Source organism: Argentina silus (assembly GCF_951799395.1).
Source record: "Argentina silus genome assembly, chromosome: 22".
Classification (NCBI taxonomy): domain Eukaryota; kingdom Metazoa; phylum Chordata; class Actinopteri; order Argentiniformes; family Argentinidae; genus Argentina; species Argentina silus.
Genome location: NC_139676.1, coordinates 2,102,089 through 2,119,973, shown reverse-complemented (window position 1 = coordinate 2,119,973; position 17,885 = coordinate 2,102,089). Strand labels below are relative to the sequence as shown.

At 44.1% G+C, this 17,885-nt stretch overlaps 1 protein-coding gene across 1 annotated transcript; it reads right to left on the bottom strand.

Moving 5' to 3' along the window:
* Window positions 1–1,177: 1,177 nt before the first annotated feature.
* Window positions 1,178–14,766, bottom strand: LOC310821897 (myosin-7-like). The gene is made up of 38 exons (XM_083694174.1): window positions 14,725–14,766; window positions 14,197–14,409; window positions 13,320–13,463; window positions 12,988–13,144; window positions 12,767–12,794; window positions 12,253–12,361; window positions 11,970–12,062; window positions 11,774–11,837; window positions 11,575–11,673; window positions 11,381–11,484; window positions 10,973–11,111; window positions 10,758–10,876; window positions 10,492–10,641; window positions 10,214–10,384; window positions 9,770–10,091; window positions 9,559–9,620; window positions 9,122–9,327; window positions 8,910–9,033; window positions 8,593–8,729; window positions 8,173–8,428; window positions 7,741–7,983; window positions 7,475–7,651; window positions 7,238–7,383; window positions 7,058–7,148; window positions 6,536–6,925; window positions 6,219–6,345; window positions 5,882–6,000; window positions 5,567–5,763; window positions 5,116–5,299; window positions 4,842–5,007; window positions 4,619–4,743; window positions 4,219–4,527; window positions 3,909–4,112; window positions 3,398–3,694; window positions 2,957–3,061; window positions 2,770–2,865; window positions 2,540–2,674; window positions 1,178–1,272 (listed from the first exon to the last, which is right to left on the bottom strand). Exons 2-38 carry the CDS (start codon window positions 14,395–14,397, stop codon window positions 1,252–1,254), a joined length of 5,817 nt encoding a protein of 1,938 aa, XP_083550300.1. The 5' UTR covers window positions 14,398–14,409; window positions 14,725–14,766; the 3' UTR covers window positions 1,178–1,251.
* Between the last annotated feature and the right edge of the window lie 3,119 nt (window positions 14,767–17,885).

Genomic DNA, 17,885 nt, shown 5'->3' with positions numbered 1-17,885 from the left:
GCAGTTGCTTTGTACACTTTAAACTGTCATGGAAGGAATTATGTTTGATTGATTGTGTCAGCGTTTGACCTACATACAGTAGGTGTCAGCACTGTTTCAATGACACCCTCCCTGTGTCTTGGCCACAATGGATTAGATTTACGCCTTAATGAAGTTATGAACTCATGTGACTCTTTCTCTGTGTAATTCAACCTCTGCCTTCATACATTCAACCTCTAACAGAGGTCCCCAGTTAGCTCTGTTACAGGCCTTGAACATTCCATTCCTGTGTGTTCAACACCACTCTAAGCCCAGCCATTCCCAGCTGCCCATAGTCCTCCTCTGATCAGTGATTTACACCGCCTTACACAAAGCACCTTGTCAGGGGCTGCAGCCTGACTCCCGGGGTCTTAAACAGGCTCCTATTATTAGTTATGTGGCATCTTTAACAATAGCACGTGAAGGACAACGAGACTGGTCTGTCCTGGTCTCTGGACCGCCTCTGATGTTCCATTGTCTGAACTCCTCTGTTATACTTTTAATGCAGGTTATTCTCATAGCCAACACTTGAGGACATGTGTGTGATCACCATTAGTTTAAAACACTAATTAATATGTTATTGTCTTTTTTTTTCCCCCACTTTGTTTTCCTACAGTTGGGACATTTCACTCACTGTTCATTCATGACAGACTTACACCACAAGGGGGCAGCAGTGAACCTGTCAGAGTCCTACTCCTGCTGGCTGTATTTGACTGCTTCCACCTCCGTCAGCAACACTGAGGCTGCAGGGGGAGGCACACAGCTCCATGCCTGTGGTCCTGCGCTTAGTGGCAGGTAACAGCACACAAATATAGGAGATATTCAGTCTCAAAGCCGTTGTTTTCTTGTTTAATAATTACAGACGGATGTTGTGCTGTGTGGTAGGCTGTTGATTATTGTTTCCTAGAGAAACCTCAGACACGTGTGGTTAAGAAAACAAAAACAGGAGGTTAACCTTGTTCCTCACTGTATGTGAATGTGACACGAAATCACTCTCACATTGTCTATGACGTCTGTGATGTTGTTCTGGAGATTAGAGTCTATTCAGCAATGATATGATTTGATATTATAGTGGGAAGCAAGCGTGTCACTCCCATAAAAAGGACAAAGACACAGGACATGTTGATTTGAATGCAATTGTACTTTATTCTACAATAATGTTGTCATTTGCAGAGCGTGGAGGGGGACTAAACCACAGCAGAGGCCAACGTCTCAGAGGTCCACCAGAGAGCTTCACTCCTCATCATGACCTTTCTGAGACGGGAAGGAACCAGAGTAGAGAGAGACGTCAGGGAAAGAAGATGGCGGTAAGAATTGTACAGTAACTGTTTTAAATACAGTCGAAACCCAAACAATGTTAGTCACCGATAACAGATTTATTCAATCATATCTAATCTCATATTTAAACAGGACTTTGCATTTGCCCATCCAATCAAAACAATCACCCCCATAACCAAGTAAATAACTGATCAGATGCAAGTTGATTGAAAGCAAGCCCATATAGTGCTGTAAGGGTTGAATGAAAGCAAGCCCATATAGTGCTGTAAGGGTTGATTGAAAGCAAGCCCATATAGTGCTGTAAGGGTAACTGTCACTGAGGCTGGGTGACTATTCATTGCGATGATTTTGAGGTAAAAATTCACAAGGTAGGTTGGAATGTTGAATGTTGAATAACAATCTGGAGATGGAAACCCATTCCATAACAGGTTACTGCATAGAGTCCAAATAGTCCAAATCTAAATAGTCCAAGTCCAAATAGTCCAAGCTAATATAACTAATAACCAACCCAACAACCAGGTGAACCAACTGAAGCCATCTTAATGTGTGTGCATGAGGTAATGTGTGTAATGTAAAGAGACTTCAACTCTTTCCATTCACTTTGGGACCTGAAGATGTTAAGTCAGTCCTGTAAACCGGATGCAGGAATTGTACTGTAAACAGTACAGAATAGCCCAATGGTGGGATCACTTCAACTAACACACTGACACAGGGGAGGTTCCCCTTTAGAGTCTAAAATGACCGACTGGAGCTGCATTCATATCCGGCTCAGAGGGCTGAGTTGTCTTTCTCTTGATCCATAACACCACACAGCGCCAAGTTACAGTGTTTCCTTGTGACCAGTAATAAAGTGATATTTTGACATACTTGGACCATACTGTCATGATGTTGAATAAAAGAGATATATTATGTGTTTGTCTGATTTCTTTGGTCTGATTTCTTTGATTGATAAAAACATGAACTGAAAATACTGTTTTACAGTGTTTCCTTGTGACCGGTAATAAAGTGATATTTTGACATACTTGGACCATACTGTCATGATGTTGAATAAAAGAGATATATTATGTGTTTGTCTGATTTCTTTGGTCTGATTTCTTTGATAGATAAAAACATGAACTGAAAATACTGTTTTACTTAGAAATGACACTGTATGGCCCTTTGCCTCGCCACGTACAGTCTGTTACAGGTTTTTGAACCAGCAGAGGAAAAAAGGATTTGAACACGAATCTGACTTTGAACTGACCTTGGAGCCCACGTCACGGCTCTTGGCACGCAGCTTGTTGACCTGAGACTCAGCGATGTCGGCTCTCTCCTCAGCCTCGTCCAGCTCATGCTGAACCTTGCGGGACTTGCCCAGGTGAGTGTTGGCCTGTTCCTCCTGTGACACAGAGACACAGACACAGTTACAGCTGAAGCTGAGAGGCAGACAGTATCTCAGTATGGTCTCATGTATGGTCTCATGTCCACACGTACCGCCTCCTCTGCAGCTCTCTTGTAGGCTTTCACTTTCAGCTGCAGCTTATCCACCAGGTCCTGGAGACGGGCCATGTTCTTACGGTCCTCCTCCGTCTGTAAAGACAGAAGCCGTAAATGTCAGTTTACTGTGTGAAATGCCCTAAACTGCATGTCAGTCAAGGTAATGGCAATGCTGAAAGATTACCTGGTAGGTGAGTTCCTTGATGCGTCTCTCATATTTACGGATTCCTTTGATTGCATCACCACTCTTCTTCTGCTCACCCTCGACCTCATTCTCCAGATCCCTCACCTGACAAAGTCATGACAACACTGTTACAGACCCAATCATTTATATTTTGTATTGATGAGTGTCCCATAACTGCATGTGTGTACTGCAGTGGAGGCTGATACAGGGAGAAATCGGTCACACGTGTTTGATACCATTCCTCATTCCTTTCCATGCATTACAATGAACCTGTCCTCTGATTTATCCCAACAGCCTCCCCTGATGTTCTCCCTCCACCAGCCTTCCCTGATCTACCTCCACCAGCCTCCCCTGATGCTCTCCCTCCACCAGCCTCCACTGATGTTCTACCTCCACCAGCCTCCCCTGATGTACTGTAAACTGTGCTGTAAAGTGACTTACTCTGGCCTCCAGCTTCTGCACTTGCTTCTTGCCCCCCTTCATGGCGATCTGTTCAGCCTCATCCAGGCGGTGCTGCAGGTCCTTGATGGTCTGCTCCATGTTCTTCTTCATACGCTCCAGGTGAGCACTGGTGTCCTGCTCCTTCTTCAGCTCCTCTGCCATCATGGCTGCGTCAGTAATGGCCTTCTTGGCCTTCTCCTCAGCATTTCTGCACTCCTGTACCGCCTCTTCCACCTCAGTCTGAAGCTGGGACGTATCGCCCTCCAGCTTCTTCTTCTGGTTCAGCAGGCTGGTGTTCTGTAAAGGGATGTGTTCACAGGAAATACATGTGTGAAACACTAGGACACTTATAGAGGAAATATATAATACAATGTAATGGTGATAGCAATGCTAAGGTTGTGGGTTCGATTCCTGCTGGGACCCCACAGGAGTATATACTGAAACAGTCTGCACTTACTGTACTGAAAGTCACTTTGGATAGAAGGCATATAGTATTATTATATGTTCAAACCTGTGAGTGCAGCAGCTGCACCCTCTCACTGATGTCTAGCAGCTCCTGCTCAGCAAGCTTGCGTCCTCTCTCAGTCTGCTCAAGCATGGTTCTCAGCTCCTCCAGCTCTGCCTGCATCAGGTTGTTGCGTCTCTCAACAATGGCAATGTTCTCCTTCAGATCATCATTGGAACGCAGAGAGTCATCCAGCTGGATTTGAGCATCCTATGAAACAAGACGTTAACCAGTTAGACAAAAATCTTTGTGTACCGTAATAGAGATTATTTATATTTTTCACTTATATACCTCAGGAAATGCTCTACTTATTTACCTTCAGATGAGCATGAACAGACTTCAGTTGCTTCTGGGCCTCCGCTGCCTGTCTGTTGGACTGGCTGAGCTGGATCTCCATCTCATTGAGGTCTCCCTCCATCTTCTTCTTCAGCCTGAGGGCCTCATTCCTGCTACGACACTCTGACTCCAGAGAACTCTGCAGGGTATCAATGGTCCTCTGCAAGTTCCTCTTGGACTGCTCCATCTCTTCATCCTTCTCAGACAGCTTGCGCTCAATGTCAGCCTTTATCTGGTTGAACTCAAGCTGGGCTCTCAGAATCTTACCCTCTTCATGTTCAAGAGAAGCCTGATGGATCAAATGGATCAAATGTATCACAGTGGCATATAGAATAAGTATATCAAGGATTGTGTATTAACACTGGACAGAGAGCCCCTACCTCAGCTTCCTCCAGTGCAGATTGGATCTCACTTTTCTCCTGTTCCAGCTGCTTCCTTATTTTCTCCAGCTCGTGGATGCTCTTTGATCCCTCACCAAGTTGCTCAGTAAGGTCAGAAATCTCCTCTGTGAGGTACAGACCATTCAGTGTCATTTAAATTGCTTTGTTGGCAGGTATGAAATTACATACAGTTTGTACCTGTCTAAACTGCCTGGAAACTCACCTTGCAGATTCTTGTTCTCCCTCTTCAAGGTCTCCAGATGATCCAGAGACTCCTCGTAGGAGTTCTTCAGCTTGAAGAGCTCCGTGCTCAGAGACCTGGCCTCCTTCTGGGAGCTCTCCAGCTCACACTGAGACTCCTCAAACTTCTGCTTCCACTCTGACAGGACCTAGATTAAACCATTTCAAATCAGATGTAAACAAATAAATAATCATGATATTGGCCGGGCTCTTATTGAAGTTATCCATGCATCTACAGTCTGGGTTAGACTGTTTACTTTATCAAAGTTTCTTTGCTTCTTGTCCAGAGCGGCAGCTGCAGCATTAGACCTCTCCACGTCCACCATGAGATCTTCAATCTCATTCTGCAGTCTGTGTTTGGTCTTCTCCAGGGAGGAACACTTAGCATTCACTGCCTCCACAGCCTCCTCAGCATCCTGCAGGCGCAGAGCCAGCTTCTTCCTGGATGAATGAGGCAGATACAGGAGAATTATGTAGTGTTGAAGTTATGATTCATTATTGAAACCATGACATATTCTTACTGCTAATGGCTGCATGGTCAGCTATCAGACAAACTTTTTGTTCGTCTTACATTTTAGTAGAAACATAATACAAACAAAAAGCTTATCTGCTAGAAGAGAAACTCTCTCTTTGAAGAAGAAGAGTGTTCAATGTCAGAGTTAAACATAAACATGATTGAATATAAACATGATTGTCTGTATTTCTTACTTGGCCTCCTCCAGCTCCTCAGTCCTCTGGATGGCGTCAGTTTCATACTTGGTTCTCCACGTAGCCACCTCAGCGTTAGCCTTGGACATGCCGCGCTGCAGCTCAGCCTTGGCCTCCTGCTCCTCCTCATACTGCTCCCTCAGCAGGTCAGAGTCATGGCGGGCAGACTGCACTGCATGGGCTAGTGCATTCTTAGCCTGGGAGATTTCACACATTGTGTCTCATTAAAGCAGGACAACAAGGTACCCAACATAAAGGCATAGTTGAAACATTGTATTTTATACACTGTAGCTTTAGGCGGTGTTTCTGTCCCACCTTTGTTTCCTCCTCCAGTTGTCTTTTCAGGTCCTCAATATGCTGACTGTAGGACAGCTTCCCTCTTGTCAGTTGAGACACCAGGGAGTCCTTTTCCTCCAGCTGTCTCGAGAGCTCCCCTGTCATATTACAACATTGTGAAGAACATTGTCACTGCCTTGATCAGCATGGAAGCAGGCATAGTCACTGAATATTTCATTAGTGTTTGTCAGAAGAGGCAACCATCTGTAACACCTTGTGATGTGTTGCCCCCTGTACCTGCCTCAATACAGTTGTGTCACTAGAGTAAAGAGTTACTAGAGGGTCACTCATGTCAAAAGTGACTCAATCAACTCACCATTCTCTGTCTGCAGCTTAGCTTTATGCATGCTGAAGTCATTGATGTGGCGCTGGGCCTCCTCGTATTTAGACCTGTATTCACTCATCTGATCCTCCAAGGTCCTGCACGCCTTCTCCAAAGTTGTCTGAAATTAATTGTAAGATATTATATGTAAATAATCCATCAAGGCAGACCAACAAAATCACCAGGAAAAGGCTCTGGTCAGTGATAAGCACTTGTAACAGGTTTTTGTTTGATTTTACTGTAGTAAGCGATATATTAATAACATTTGATTTGATTGGAGGATATGAAATGCGACCGTAGGCCTACTGTACCTTATTCTTAACAATGTGCTCCATGTTGGAGACCACATCATCCAGCTCCAGCCTGAGCTCACTCTTCTCCTTCTCCAGCTTCTGCTTGACTCTCTGCAGGTTGTCTATCTGCTCCCCCAGGTCAGCCACACTGTCAGCTTGTTTCTTCCTGAGTGTGGCAGCGGTGGCCTCGTGCTGCAGAGTGGCCTCTTCAAGGTCTCTGCGGAGTTTCAGGAACTCAGCTTCCCTCTTCTTGTTCATCTCAATCTGGACAGAGGTCGCTCCCCCAGCCTCCTCCAGCCTCTCACTGATCTCCTCCAGCTCTCTGGCCAAGTCCGCTCTCTGCTTCTCCACCTTGGCTCTGGCTGCTCTCTCTGCCTCCAGCTCCTCTTCCAGCTCCTCAATGCGAGCCTGAGAGAGGGAGTAAAGTTATCTTTACAAATCAATTCCTCGTTTTATCATGTGTTATTTATGACATGTTATCATGTGTTATTTATGACATGTTATCGTGTGTTATTACATGATGTTATTGATGATAATTACCTGCAGCTCCTTCAGTTTCTTTTGAAGCTGAATGCTAGCTGCTTGTTCATCCTCTATTTTACTGGTAAGCTGGCTGAACTCGAAGTCCTTCCTATGGTGAAAAGGTGTATTTTGAGCAAACAATAGATAAAGCCGTGAATGATTGAAACTGAAATGTAAGAAAAGAAACCATTTACTGACTTTTTAAGACGCTCCTCTAACTGCTGCTTGTCATTCTCCAGGTCCATTAGGCTCTCCTGGGTCAACTTCAGGTCTCCCTCCAGCTTCCGCTTGGCTCTCTCAAGGTCCATTCGAACCTTCTTCTCTTGTTCCAGAGAGCCTTCAAGCTGCAGTGGGTTATAGGAGAACAGAATGGTTATTTGTCTGTATCTTATGTATCGTATAAACATGTAATCTAATCTCTATGTAGGACCTTACGTCATCAACTTGCTGCTCCAGCTTGGCCTTGGCCTTGGTCAGAGTGTTGACTTTGTCTTCTTCACTCTGCAGGTCATCCAGTGTTTGCTGATGAGCTTCCTGTAAGGCTTTCTTCTCCTTGGTCAGCTTGGCAATGATTTCGTCCAGAGCTGCCATCTCCTCAGTCATGTTTTTCACCTGTAAACAGACAGGGACGGTTGAGAACATGACTGCATTGATAATAATGTATTTCAGTTGAAACGTTCTGAATACAGGTGAATATGTACCTTGTTCTCAGTGGCATGCTTCTCCTTCTCCACTTTAGCCAGAGTGAGCTCCAGATCATCAATGTCCTTCTTTAGCTCAGAGCACTCATCCTCCAGCTTCCTCTTCTTAGCAGTCAGCTCAGCATTCAGCTCCTCCTCATCCTCCAGCCTCTCAGTCAGCTCTTTGGCTTTGGCTTCCATCTGGATCTTGTTCTTGATCAGCCCCTCACACCTCTCCTCAGCGTCACCAAGGTTATCTTGCTCCTGCCATTTTGTAAATGTAAAACAGAAAGATGAGATAGTACGCCTTGTAATTATCCCTGTCTAAAGCATAAGAAGTCAGCTATTGTCCGTGGACTGAAAACTTGATATTTCGTACAGTATATGGTAGACGTACACAACATGAGGTTTAGAAATGTCATGATGCAGTAATCAAAGTTCTTTCAAGCTCACCGACTGGACTTGAAGCTGTAGGTCATTCTTCTCTTGAAGAAGAGAGACCATTTTCTCCTCTAGTTCCTTCCTGCGAGCTTCAGACTTGGCATACGCCTCTTTAAGCTTGAGGAATTCCTCTTTCATGTTGGCCATCTCCTTCTCATTCTCAGCAGATTTCAGCAGAGGCTTGATCTTGAAGAAGAGCTTCATCCAGGGCCAATTCTTGACCCCCATGAAGGCACGTACATTCCACTGGATTACAAGTAATGCATCCCTGCGAACAATTAGAGAAGATGTTTAGCGAAGTTTCAAAAATACTGCACGGGACCATGATGCAAATCTCATAAACTATCATGAATTATTATTTAGCTTTTAATAACATGCAAAAAGCAATGCCCTCTAATTTTGCAAGGCCTTATTGAAAGCTTATTTTCAGACCTTCGTTCAACAATCTTCTGATATTCAATTCTGGCCAGGAGACCTCGGGATCTGGACTGGATTCCAGTGATGATGAGTGACAGACGATCATCTCTCATCTCCTCCAGCGCTCCCAGGAGACCAGCCTTGAAGAACACCTACAAGAGATTGTATATAGAGTACATCTAAATAATTCCCTTATCAGAGAATTGTAACTTTTAAGATATTGGTCAATGACTCACTTCTGGGCACATCAAAATATTTAATTTCTAAATGCTTATTTCCGCAGTGTATAGAATGGCAACAAGAAACACTGATCCTGAAGATGATTTGCCTACCTTAGTGTGTCCAAACTTGTATTGACTGTGATCAATGTCCAAAGAGCCAAGTAGTTTCTCTGCTCCTTTCTTGCTGTCAATGAACTGTCCATCAGGGATGGCAGCAGGATTCAGGATACGGTATCTACATGAAGCATTTCATAGTCAAATATCAATACAGTATATCACAGAGGAAATGTCTCCCAAAACAAGTGAACTGATGTACTGTATACCTCTGTTTGAAGTCTCCGTACAGGATCCTGTTGGGGAAGCCCTTCCTGCAGATCCTGATGCCTTCCAGCACACCGTTACAGCGCAGCTGGTGCATGACCAGAGGGTTCTCCATGGCCCCAGGATTCTTGGTCTCGTTGGGGATGATGCAGCGCACAAAGTGGGGGTGGGTGGACCTCAGGTTGGTCATCAGCTTGTTCAGGTTCTCCTGTGGTGGCAATGAAATAGAGAATTAGACTTGATGAACTTGGATTAAAACCCATCACATTTAATGGTGAAACGTATGACACAGATTACCACCACCTTTCAGTTTGATTGTCTTTTCTACAGATACACCTGTATCCCATCTGCTTTAGATTTAAGTTAGACTAACTTTGAAGACTATTTCGTAAGCACCCTGTGCAAGGCTGACTAACTTTGAAGACTATTTCATACGCACCCTGTGCAAGGCTGACACCGTCTGGAAAGATGATCCCTTCTTCTTCTTGCCTCCACCCTCAGCTGGTAGAAAGTGGGAAGGATATGGACAGTGATTACACACAAGACAAGTGGTCTTGTAGCTGTGTACACACAGCCGGTGCTGTGTTTATTATAGTTGATACGGCATTAAGATTAATAATGTATTGCAAAGTATCTCTCTCATTTTGAACATGTATTCTTACTTGAGTCTGCACTAGAATAGTTTTGGAAGAGCTGGGACAGCAGCTTCAGGCTAGACTTTTGGTAAAGTCCAACAACAGTCTCATTTAGAGGATCCTTGTTCTTTACGAGCCAGTTGAAAATGTTGTAGTCCACAGTGCCGGCATAGTGAACCAGGGAGAAATGGGCCTCTGGTTTCCCCTTGATAAGCCTGGGCTTCTGGAAGTTGTTGGATTTTCCAAGATGGTTGTCATACAGCTTGGCTTTAAAGGTAGCATCACTGGCCTTGGGGAACATGCACTCCTCTTCAAGGATGGACATGATACCCATGGGCTGAAGGGGAGGGAAATATGAGCAGGGAATTATGATTGTAAGAACGTATTTGATCCACTGGAGTATGTTCATAGATTGATTTTGTGTCAGCCTATATCATTGAAAAAAGCTTGACCTCTCACCTTTTCAATGAGATCAATGCAAGCCTGCAAGTCCATGCCAAAGTCAATGAACGTCCATTCAATGCCCTCTTTCTTGTACTCCTCTTGCTCCAGCACAAACATGTGGTGGTTGAAAAACTGTTGCAGCTTTTCGTTGGTGAAGTTGATGCACATCTGTTCAAATGTGTTGTACTGCAATAGGGAAGTAGAATACAATGATGAGAAACCTTTGTAGACATTAAACATGAGTAATGTGAAACTTTATACTGTACATTAACATAGGCTACAACAAAACTCACATCAAAGATCTCAAATCCAGCAATGTCCAGTACACCAATGAAGTACTGGCGTGGCTGCTTGGTGTCCAGCGATTGGTTGATTCTCACCACCATCCACAGGAACATCTTCTCATACACTGACTTTGACAGTGCACCAATAGAATAGTTCACCTTTCAATAAGAAACACATTCCAAAGGTTACAAACAGAGCCTTTCCTTTTAATAACCATGAATGTTTAAGTTATTCATGTTTTTCCAGTCTTGGTCGTTTGTTGCGTCATGCTCACCTGCTGGACATTCTGCCCCTTGGTGACCCACTCGTTCCCTACTTTGACCCTGGGGTGACAGAGACCCTTGATGAGGTCCGCAGAATTCAGACCCATCAGATATGCTGATTTGTCAGCATCTGAGGAAATGATATTGACATAAAGACAATGTAACTCATGATAAAGGTATTTTTGCCCAAACTGAGATGTTTAGTTCTTGTGTGTGTGAATCTCACCCTCAGTGCCGTCGGCCTCCGCCTGCTCCTCCCGCTGCTTCTGCTTGAACCTCATGTTGCCGTAGTGCATGATGGCTCCGACCATCTTGTAAATGCCGTTCTTCTCCTCCTGAGTGAAGCCCAGCACATCAAAAGCATCCTAAAAGAGAAAAAAGGGGATATAATATGCTACCAATGCATCAGTGTTTACATTGTGGGAGGGGATAGATACAATGTGAACTGGTTATTCCAGTATTCTTCCTCAACAGGGGAGGCTGGTGGAGGTAGAAATCGGAGGACGGGCTTATTGTAATGCATGAATAACGTGTTTGATACCGTGTTTGATGCCATTCCTGATTCCATTCCATGCATTACAATGATCCTGTCCTCTGATTTCTACCTCCACCAGCCTCCCTGTCCTTCACTCACATCAGTAGCCATTAGCTCATCAGCATCAATGATGGAGGCGACGGTTGTCTCTCCCTGGGAGATGAAGGCGTAGTCGTAGGGGTTGTTGGTGATGAGCAGCATCTCTACGAAGCAAACAGAGGTGTCACAACATTTCCCATAATCCACTGGGATCCCAGGCCATGTTTTACCGCCGGTAAGTATTAGTTATTTACCTAGCAACTCAGGTTTCTTTTGGGACAGGATCTGGTAGAAAATGTGATAATCTCTCTCAGCCTTGAGCTGGAAAGTCACACGAGATTTCTCTAACAGATCTGTAATGAAAGATGCGTTACATTCAGTGGATAGAGTTAAACATTGTTGTGTATCAAAGAGTATTTGATAGACATATGATTTTAATAAAAGCTTCCTTACAAGTCTCAATGTCAGCGGAGGCTAGCTTTCCACTGGCATGGAAATGAATTCGGATGAATTTGCCCTGAAAACGAGAACCAGTCATTAATTTTGGCATTACGATAAACATAGTGAATATGAAGGCTCTTATACGACATACTGTATTATGTTTTCAATAAATAAATGTCATCATATTGGTTAGTAAACAGAAACTTACAAATCTAGAGGAGTTGTCATTCCTGATGGTCTTGGCGTTACCAAAGGCCTCCAGCGCTGGGTTAGCCTGGATGATTTGATCCTCCAGGGTACCCTGAGAATGTCACAGATACTCATGTTAGCAGTTTGAAGGGACTAGAGTAGAGTAGACATAGTGTTTCTGTTACTATGTCTGGTCCCCTAGAAGTAACCATAGCATAGCTAACCCTAACCCATAATAGAACATGTTATAACATGTTATAACCCATAATAGAACATGTTATATATATGACTTTTAATGTAACCTTTTTCTCAGAGCCTGCGTCCTTCTTTGCTGGTCCTCCGGCAGCGATGCTGGCGAAGTACTGGATGACTCTCTTGGTGTTGACAGTCTTCCCGGCACCAGATTCTCCACTGAGGGCAGAAAGACAGTTAATAACAGTAATAATAACAGTAAGAATCCACGACACTGAATCGCTCCAAAACAACCTGATGTCAAAACGTTTTATCCACTGTTTATCATTGAGGCAGCTTGATACACAAACTGATATTTCAGTAGTTTAGTATCCACGATCCACATCAGGGGAGGCTAGTGGAGGTAGAAATTGGAGAACTCAAACACACGTTTGATACTATTCCTCATTCCATTCCATGCATCACAATGAGCCCATCCTCAGATTTCTACCTCCACCAGCCTCCACTGATCCACATTATTTATCAGAGTACATGCCCACTGCTGTACAGCAGCATAGAACTGAGGTCACTGACAGAAATGTACCACAAGAATAAACTGCTTCATGAAAAAGAAGGAAAACTCACGTGATAAGAATGGACTGGTTCTCCCTGTCTGAAAAGAGATAAGGAGATGGTCACATTCTTCTGTACAACGATTATAATGTGCCATATTCGTGGATAATATTGCAATTCTTAGGTAACTACAATGTAATTACACTTATACACAATATTTTATATTTAACCCTAGTTATTAAAGGAATGTACAGTACAATGAATGGTCACACCATTTTAGTCAGTGTGTTTACCTGCCAGCATGTACTGGTAGGCGTTGTCAGAGATGGAGAAGATGTGGGGAGGAGCTTCACTCCTCTTCTTCCCTCTGTAGGCAAGAACCACCTGCTGGTCGTACACAGGCAGCCACTTGTAGGGGTTGATAGTCACGCAGAACAGCCCTGAGTAGGTCTGTGGAAAGGTACAAATACACAAACAGAACATTATTTTATCTTATTTTGATGACTTCTTTGCCTGTCCAGCATGGGGGTGCAGTTGAATGTAGATGTGATATACAGAATATGGAAAACGAATGTAAAGTTTTTCTTCCGGTGTCAAGGAATCGGGAATCCGTTAGTGCACTCACGTAGATCATCCATGCTGCGTAACGCTCTTTGAGGTTGAACAGCACAGCGGGCTCGTGCAGGAAGGTGAACATCGCCATGTCTTCAATTTTATCAAACTTTGGCGGGTTCTGAGGATGGACATCCACATCCTTCACAGTCACCGTCTGCAACAGAAGGGTCGGCGTGATCAGTAATAATTGTACAATCATTTTAACAGATTACATACTTCACCTGTTTGATATGTGAAGAGACATTCACTCAGGTAGCCTAGAGGTCAGAGAGGCCGGCCAGCAATCGGCAGGTCGCTGGTTCGATCCCCACTCCAAGAGGGAGCCGGGTGTGTGCTGGTAACTGGAAGGTATCTAAGGTTACTACCACTGCTGTTGTGCCCTTGAGCAAGGCACTTAACCCCTAACTGCTCCCAGGGCGCCAAATATGGCTGACCCTGTGCCCAGAACCCAGAGCTCTGTTCTCCCTTGGGGGTGTGCACGTGTGTCCTCTGGGAGGGGGTGTGTGCAGTGCGTGTGTGTTGTCTCGGGGGGGGTGTACATACCACATTCCTACAATTGATGAGAATTGATTGCATGGCCAAATAAATAGTCTTCTTCTTACACGTTTCACAATTAATATTTAAGTAGTTCACAATTCAAGATTCAAGATTCTTTATTTGTCACGTGCATACAAGTATACAGTGAAATGCAAATAACAATAATGTTACAGTAAAGCCAAATACCTATTTTCAAGATTTGGTAGTAGTTCTTCATAGGTGTATCATTATTCCTTTATATTGCATTTCTTTTGCAAGTGAGATCCAAATATGTTTTAATATAATCCCATGCTGTCCCTAGGTGTCCTTGTTGAGCAGCTGGAGGGGAAACAAGCTCCCGGTGTACTCACCTTCCCCTTTGCAGTTTCAGCGGTGACTTTGTCCCCATCTCTGCTGGAGATAGAAGCCTTGACGTATTCCTCTTCAACGTCCGGCACGAAGCACTCCTTCTTCATGTCGAAGGGCCGGGTCTGGGCCTCCAGCCGCTCCCTGTCTGACTTCCTCAGGAAGGAGGCTGCGCCCCCGAACACGGCCATCTGAGCGTCTCCCATGGTTCACGCTGTCTGGAGGGATGACATCAACTCAGTTACTCTTCTTTTTTCATTTTCGAATTTAAGGAAAATTAAGAGCTGGTTTTTAGGTTTTCAATTACATTATTTCCTCAGCATCGCTGAAATAACAGGACTATTTCCATGTTATTTGTTTGTTTGTTTGTTTTCTTTCCCCTTGTATTATTTTTAGGGCTTTCTGTCCACTCTCTCCAGTGATGCTAAGGTATTGTTTCCAAAGCAGTTTTAACCGAATTCACCAACTAAAAAAGAAGGTTAAATACAGAGTCAATAACACCCTGATATCACAATATATTTAAATGCTCTTACCTTATCAACCCCTACAGAGACAATAGGTGGTGTATTGGTCCTGTGGAAATAAAAACATAAACCCATAAGACACTCATCCCCTATTCACAGTTCCATGTCCAGACCCACGATATGCTTCATATTCAGAGTCAAAGCTGTCAAGTCCAAGTCATTGTCCATCCAGCCCTTTGTCTTACCTTGAGATAGAATGGTGACCTACTGGGGACCAGACCATGTGTCCTCTTTATAAACAAAGCCCCTCTGCCAAATATGGACATGCATCTCTGTGGCCAGGAATGTTATTGTGTCTGTGCTTGGTTGGGGTGCGAGGAGGGAGGGGGTTAATGAGTGGCGGAAAGCAATATAGAAATCAGCAGTTCTTATCAGTGATGGAGACTCTGACGACCATATTTGGTGATCCGTGGCGTGTTGTTAATAATCACTGAGATGCTCGAGAGGAGAGGAAGGATACGCCATCTTTAAATAGTTCAATAGTTTATGGAGGAATGTTTTTGGTCGTTCTCAAAGTGTACTCATAGACAGAAATGAATATTGTTCCTTTCACAGTGTCCAATGTTGCTGTAGAAATGTCCGTAGCACGTGTTCTATCCAGCTAGCTCATATTGTTGGGATTAATGGTGCCTTTGTCTCCTCAAATTCAAAACCTGATTCAAATTAAGGATGAAAGTCAGATTGTAGACTTTACTTTGCCAAGTGAAGGCAGTGGCTTTTATTCAAAAATAGATCAGTGTGTTCATCCCTGTCAAGCCAACTGAATAAGATTCTACACAGCACAGTAGCGACGCAAATATCTCAAGAAGATGATTCAGATTCTCCACATCTCTTACTACCACATGGATACTTACAGTATACAATTCTATATATACAAGCTACTGGTGTTGTTAAGAAACACAAAAGAAGGTATCGTGTTTCACTATGGGATATTCTAGAACAATATGCCGTGCAGGGTTCTCAATTACCCAGAAGGCTTAGGAGGAGTTAATGTGCGACATTGGTAACATATTGTATTTGGTCATCACAGGCTGGAGCATAAACAGCAATATCAGATGGCCAACAGACAGGTCTAAATAAAGAACCTTTAGACAGTGAGATTAAGCAGGCGGCAAGTGTCAACCAGCACAGACAGGCGTCTGTCACAGGTGACATGCTTTAGGTCCGACGAGGGGATCATTGTAATGACTGCTGTGGAGGGCTGGAGCGTGGACCAATGTGAGGCCAAGGTCACTGGCGGCCTGTTCTCCATGCCCACCCAGCAGCCAGTGAAAGCTCCTTGGTCCCTCCGCTCCAGTGCTGTTGACATGGCATTGTGTCTTCGAGGACAAAGATAACCCTGTGACATTCCTGCTGAGGACCTCTCACTGATGCAGGGAGACAGCTTGCGAGGGGCAGGGGGATTTCGCTGTCCTGTCGTAGAGTGTGTGTGGGACCAGGGGGGTTTCCCTAGACGTAAATACATGCTGGATGACAGGTATATGCTCAGAACCATCAATATGTTATGTTACATTAATTCCAACAGGTGTGGCGTCAATGCTGAGCTGGGCAGGGCCAAGTTTGTGGTGGTTTTTCATTAAATCATAATAATGACCTGGTGGGAATTCGGTCCATCATCGTTTGATGAAGTGTCAAGGAGCACAAAAAACTGTTTCTCCCAAAGTGATGAAAAGATCTCCCTGCTGTTGTACAAGTTATGTAAATCTGACTCGCTCATTGATTTGTATGTATTGTGTGATTGTATATCATTGAGTGTATTTTAATTCGTTTGCCTGCCATGATCATATTTTTTTTTTTATTTTTTTTTTTTTATCCTTTAATAATTTGTTTGCTTGCTGTATTCATATTTGAGTTATTAATCATCATCGACGATAATCCTGCAATCAAAAGTAAAATGAAAAGCTCGTAACTATTCTCAGCCTTTGAAAGGTCAATAGATAAAAGAGGAGTCAAGTGCTCCTGGGACTGTGGTAACAAGTGTGGAGATAATTTCCACCCTGATAGCTTCCTCGGGCCTGCAGCTGACAGCTGGCGTGAAGGTGGCAAATACCACTGCTGGCTAAGGACCCAGCGAAGCAGGGGAGGCTGGCGGAGGTAGAAATCGGAGGACGGGCTCATTGTAAACGCATGGAACGGAATGAGGAATTGTATCAAACACGCTGCGGCCGTCACATCGTGTTTGATGCAGTTCCTCATTCCGTTCCATTCATTACAGTGAGCCTGTCCTCCGATTTCTACCTCCACCAGCCTCCCCCGATGACCTAACACTGACCCATCACACCACACAAAGTCAAACCACCACTGATTAAACGCCGTGTTTAATGTATGAATCGAGAAATTCAAACCATTGGTTTCAAATGGGGCATAACCACAGTGTTTATACTCTTCATTGGCTGTTACTGAGTTGATTAAGAGAGTGGGATAGTATGGACAGTATGTATGTTACATTCACCGTCCCCATGTCCCTCACAAACTACACACATACTAGAACTGTTCCTCTCCCCTTCCATTGCCCCCCCCCAATCACCACCTCCACTTGAGCATTCTGTTCCTAAGTCTTGTTTGACACGGCTAAGAGCCCCCTGTCCAGACACCTTATAATTACCATGTGTACTCTGTGTCTAACTGGCTGCCATTTTAACTATGACACCAAGTAAAACAATAGCAGATTAACACTGCCTTCAACGCATTGGAACGTTAGACCCACTTAGGGCAAGTGATGCTTTTAGAAAGGGTGGGCATTTAAAGGTGATTTTTTGCAGGGATTTATTTAGTCATCCATTTTACTTTTCATTCCAATTAGGAAGTGCGAGCATGTCCCAGGGATACCTACAGTATAGTTAGCAGTGTTAGCATGTCCCAGGGATACCTACAGTATAGTTAGCAGTGTTAGCATGTCCCAGGGATACCTACAGTATAGTTAGCAGGGCTAGCATGTCCCAGGGATACCTACAGTATAGTTAGCAGGGCTAGCATGTCCCAGGGATACCTACAGTATAGTTAGCAGGGCTAGCATGTCCCAGGGATACCTACAGTATAGTTAGCAGTGCTAGCATGTCCCAGGGATACCTACAGTATAGTTAGCAGGGCTAGCATGTCCCAGCTACAGTATAGTTAGCAGGGCTAGCATGTCCCAGGGATACCTACAGTATAGTTAGCAGGGCTAGCAT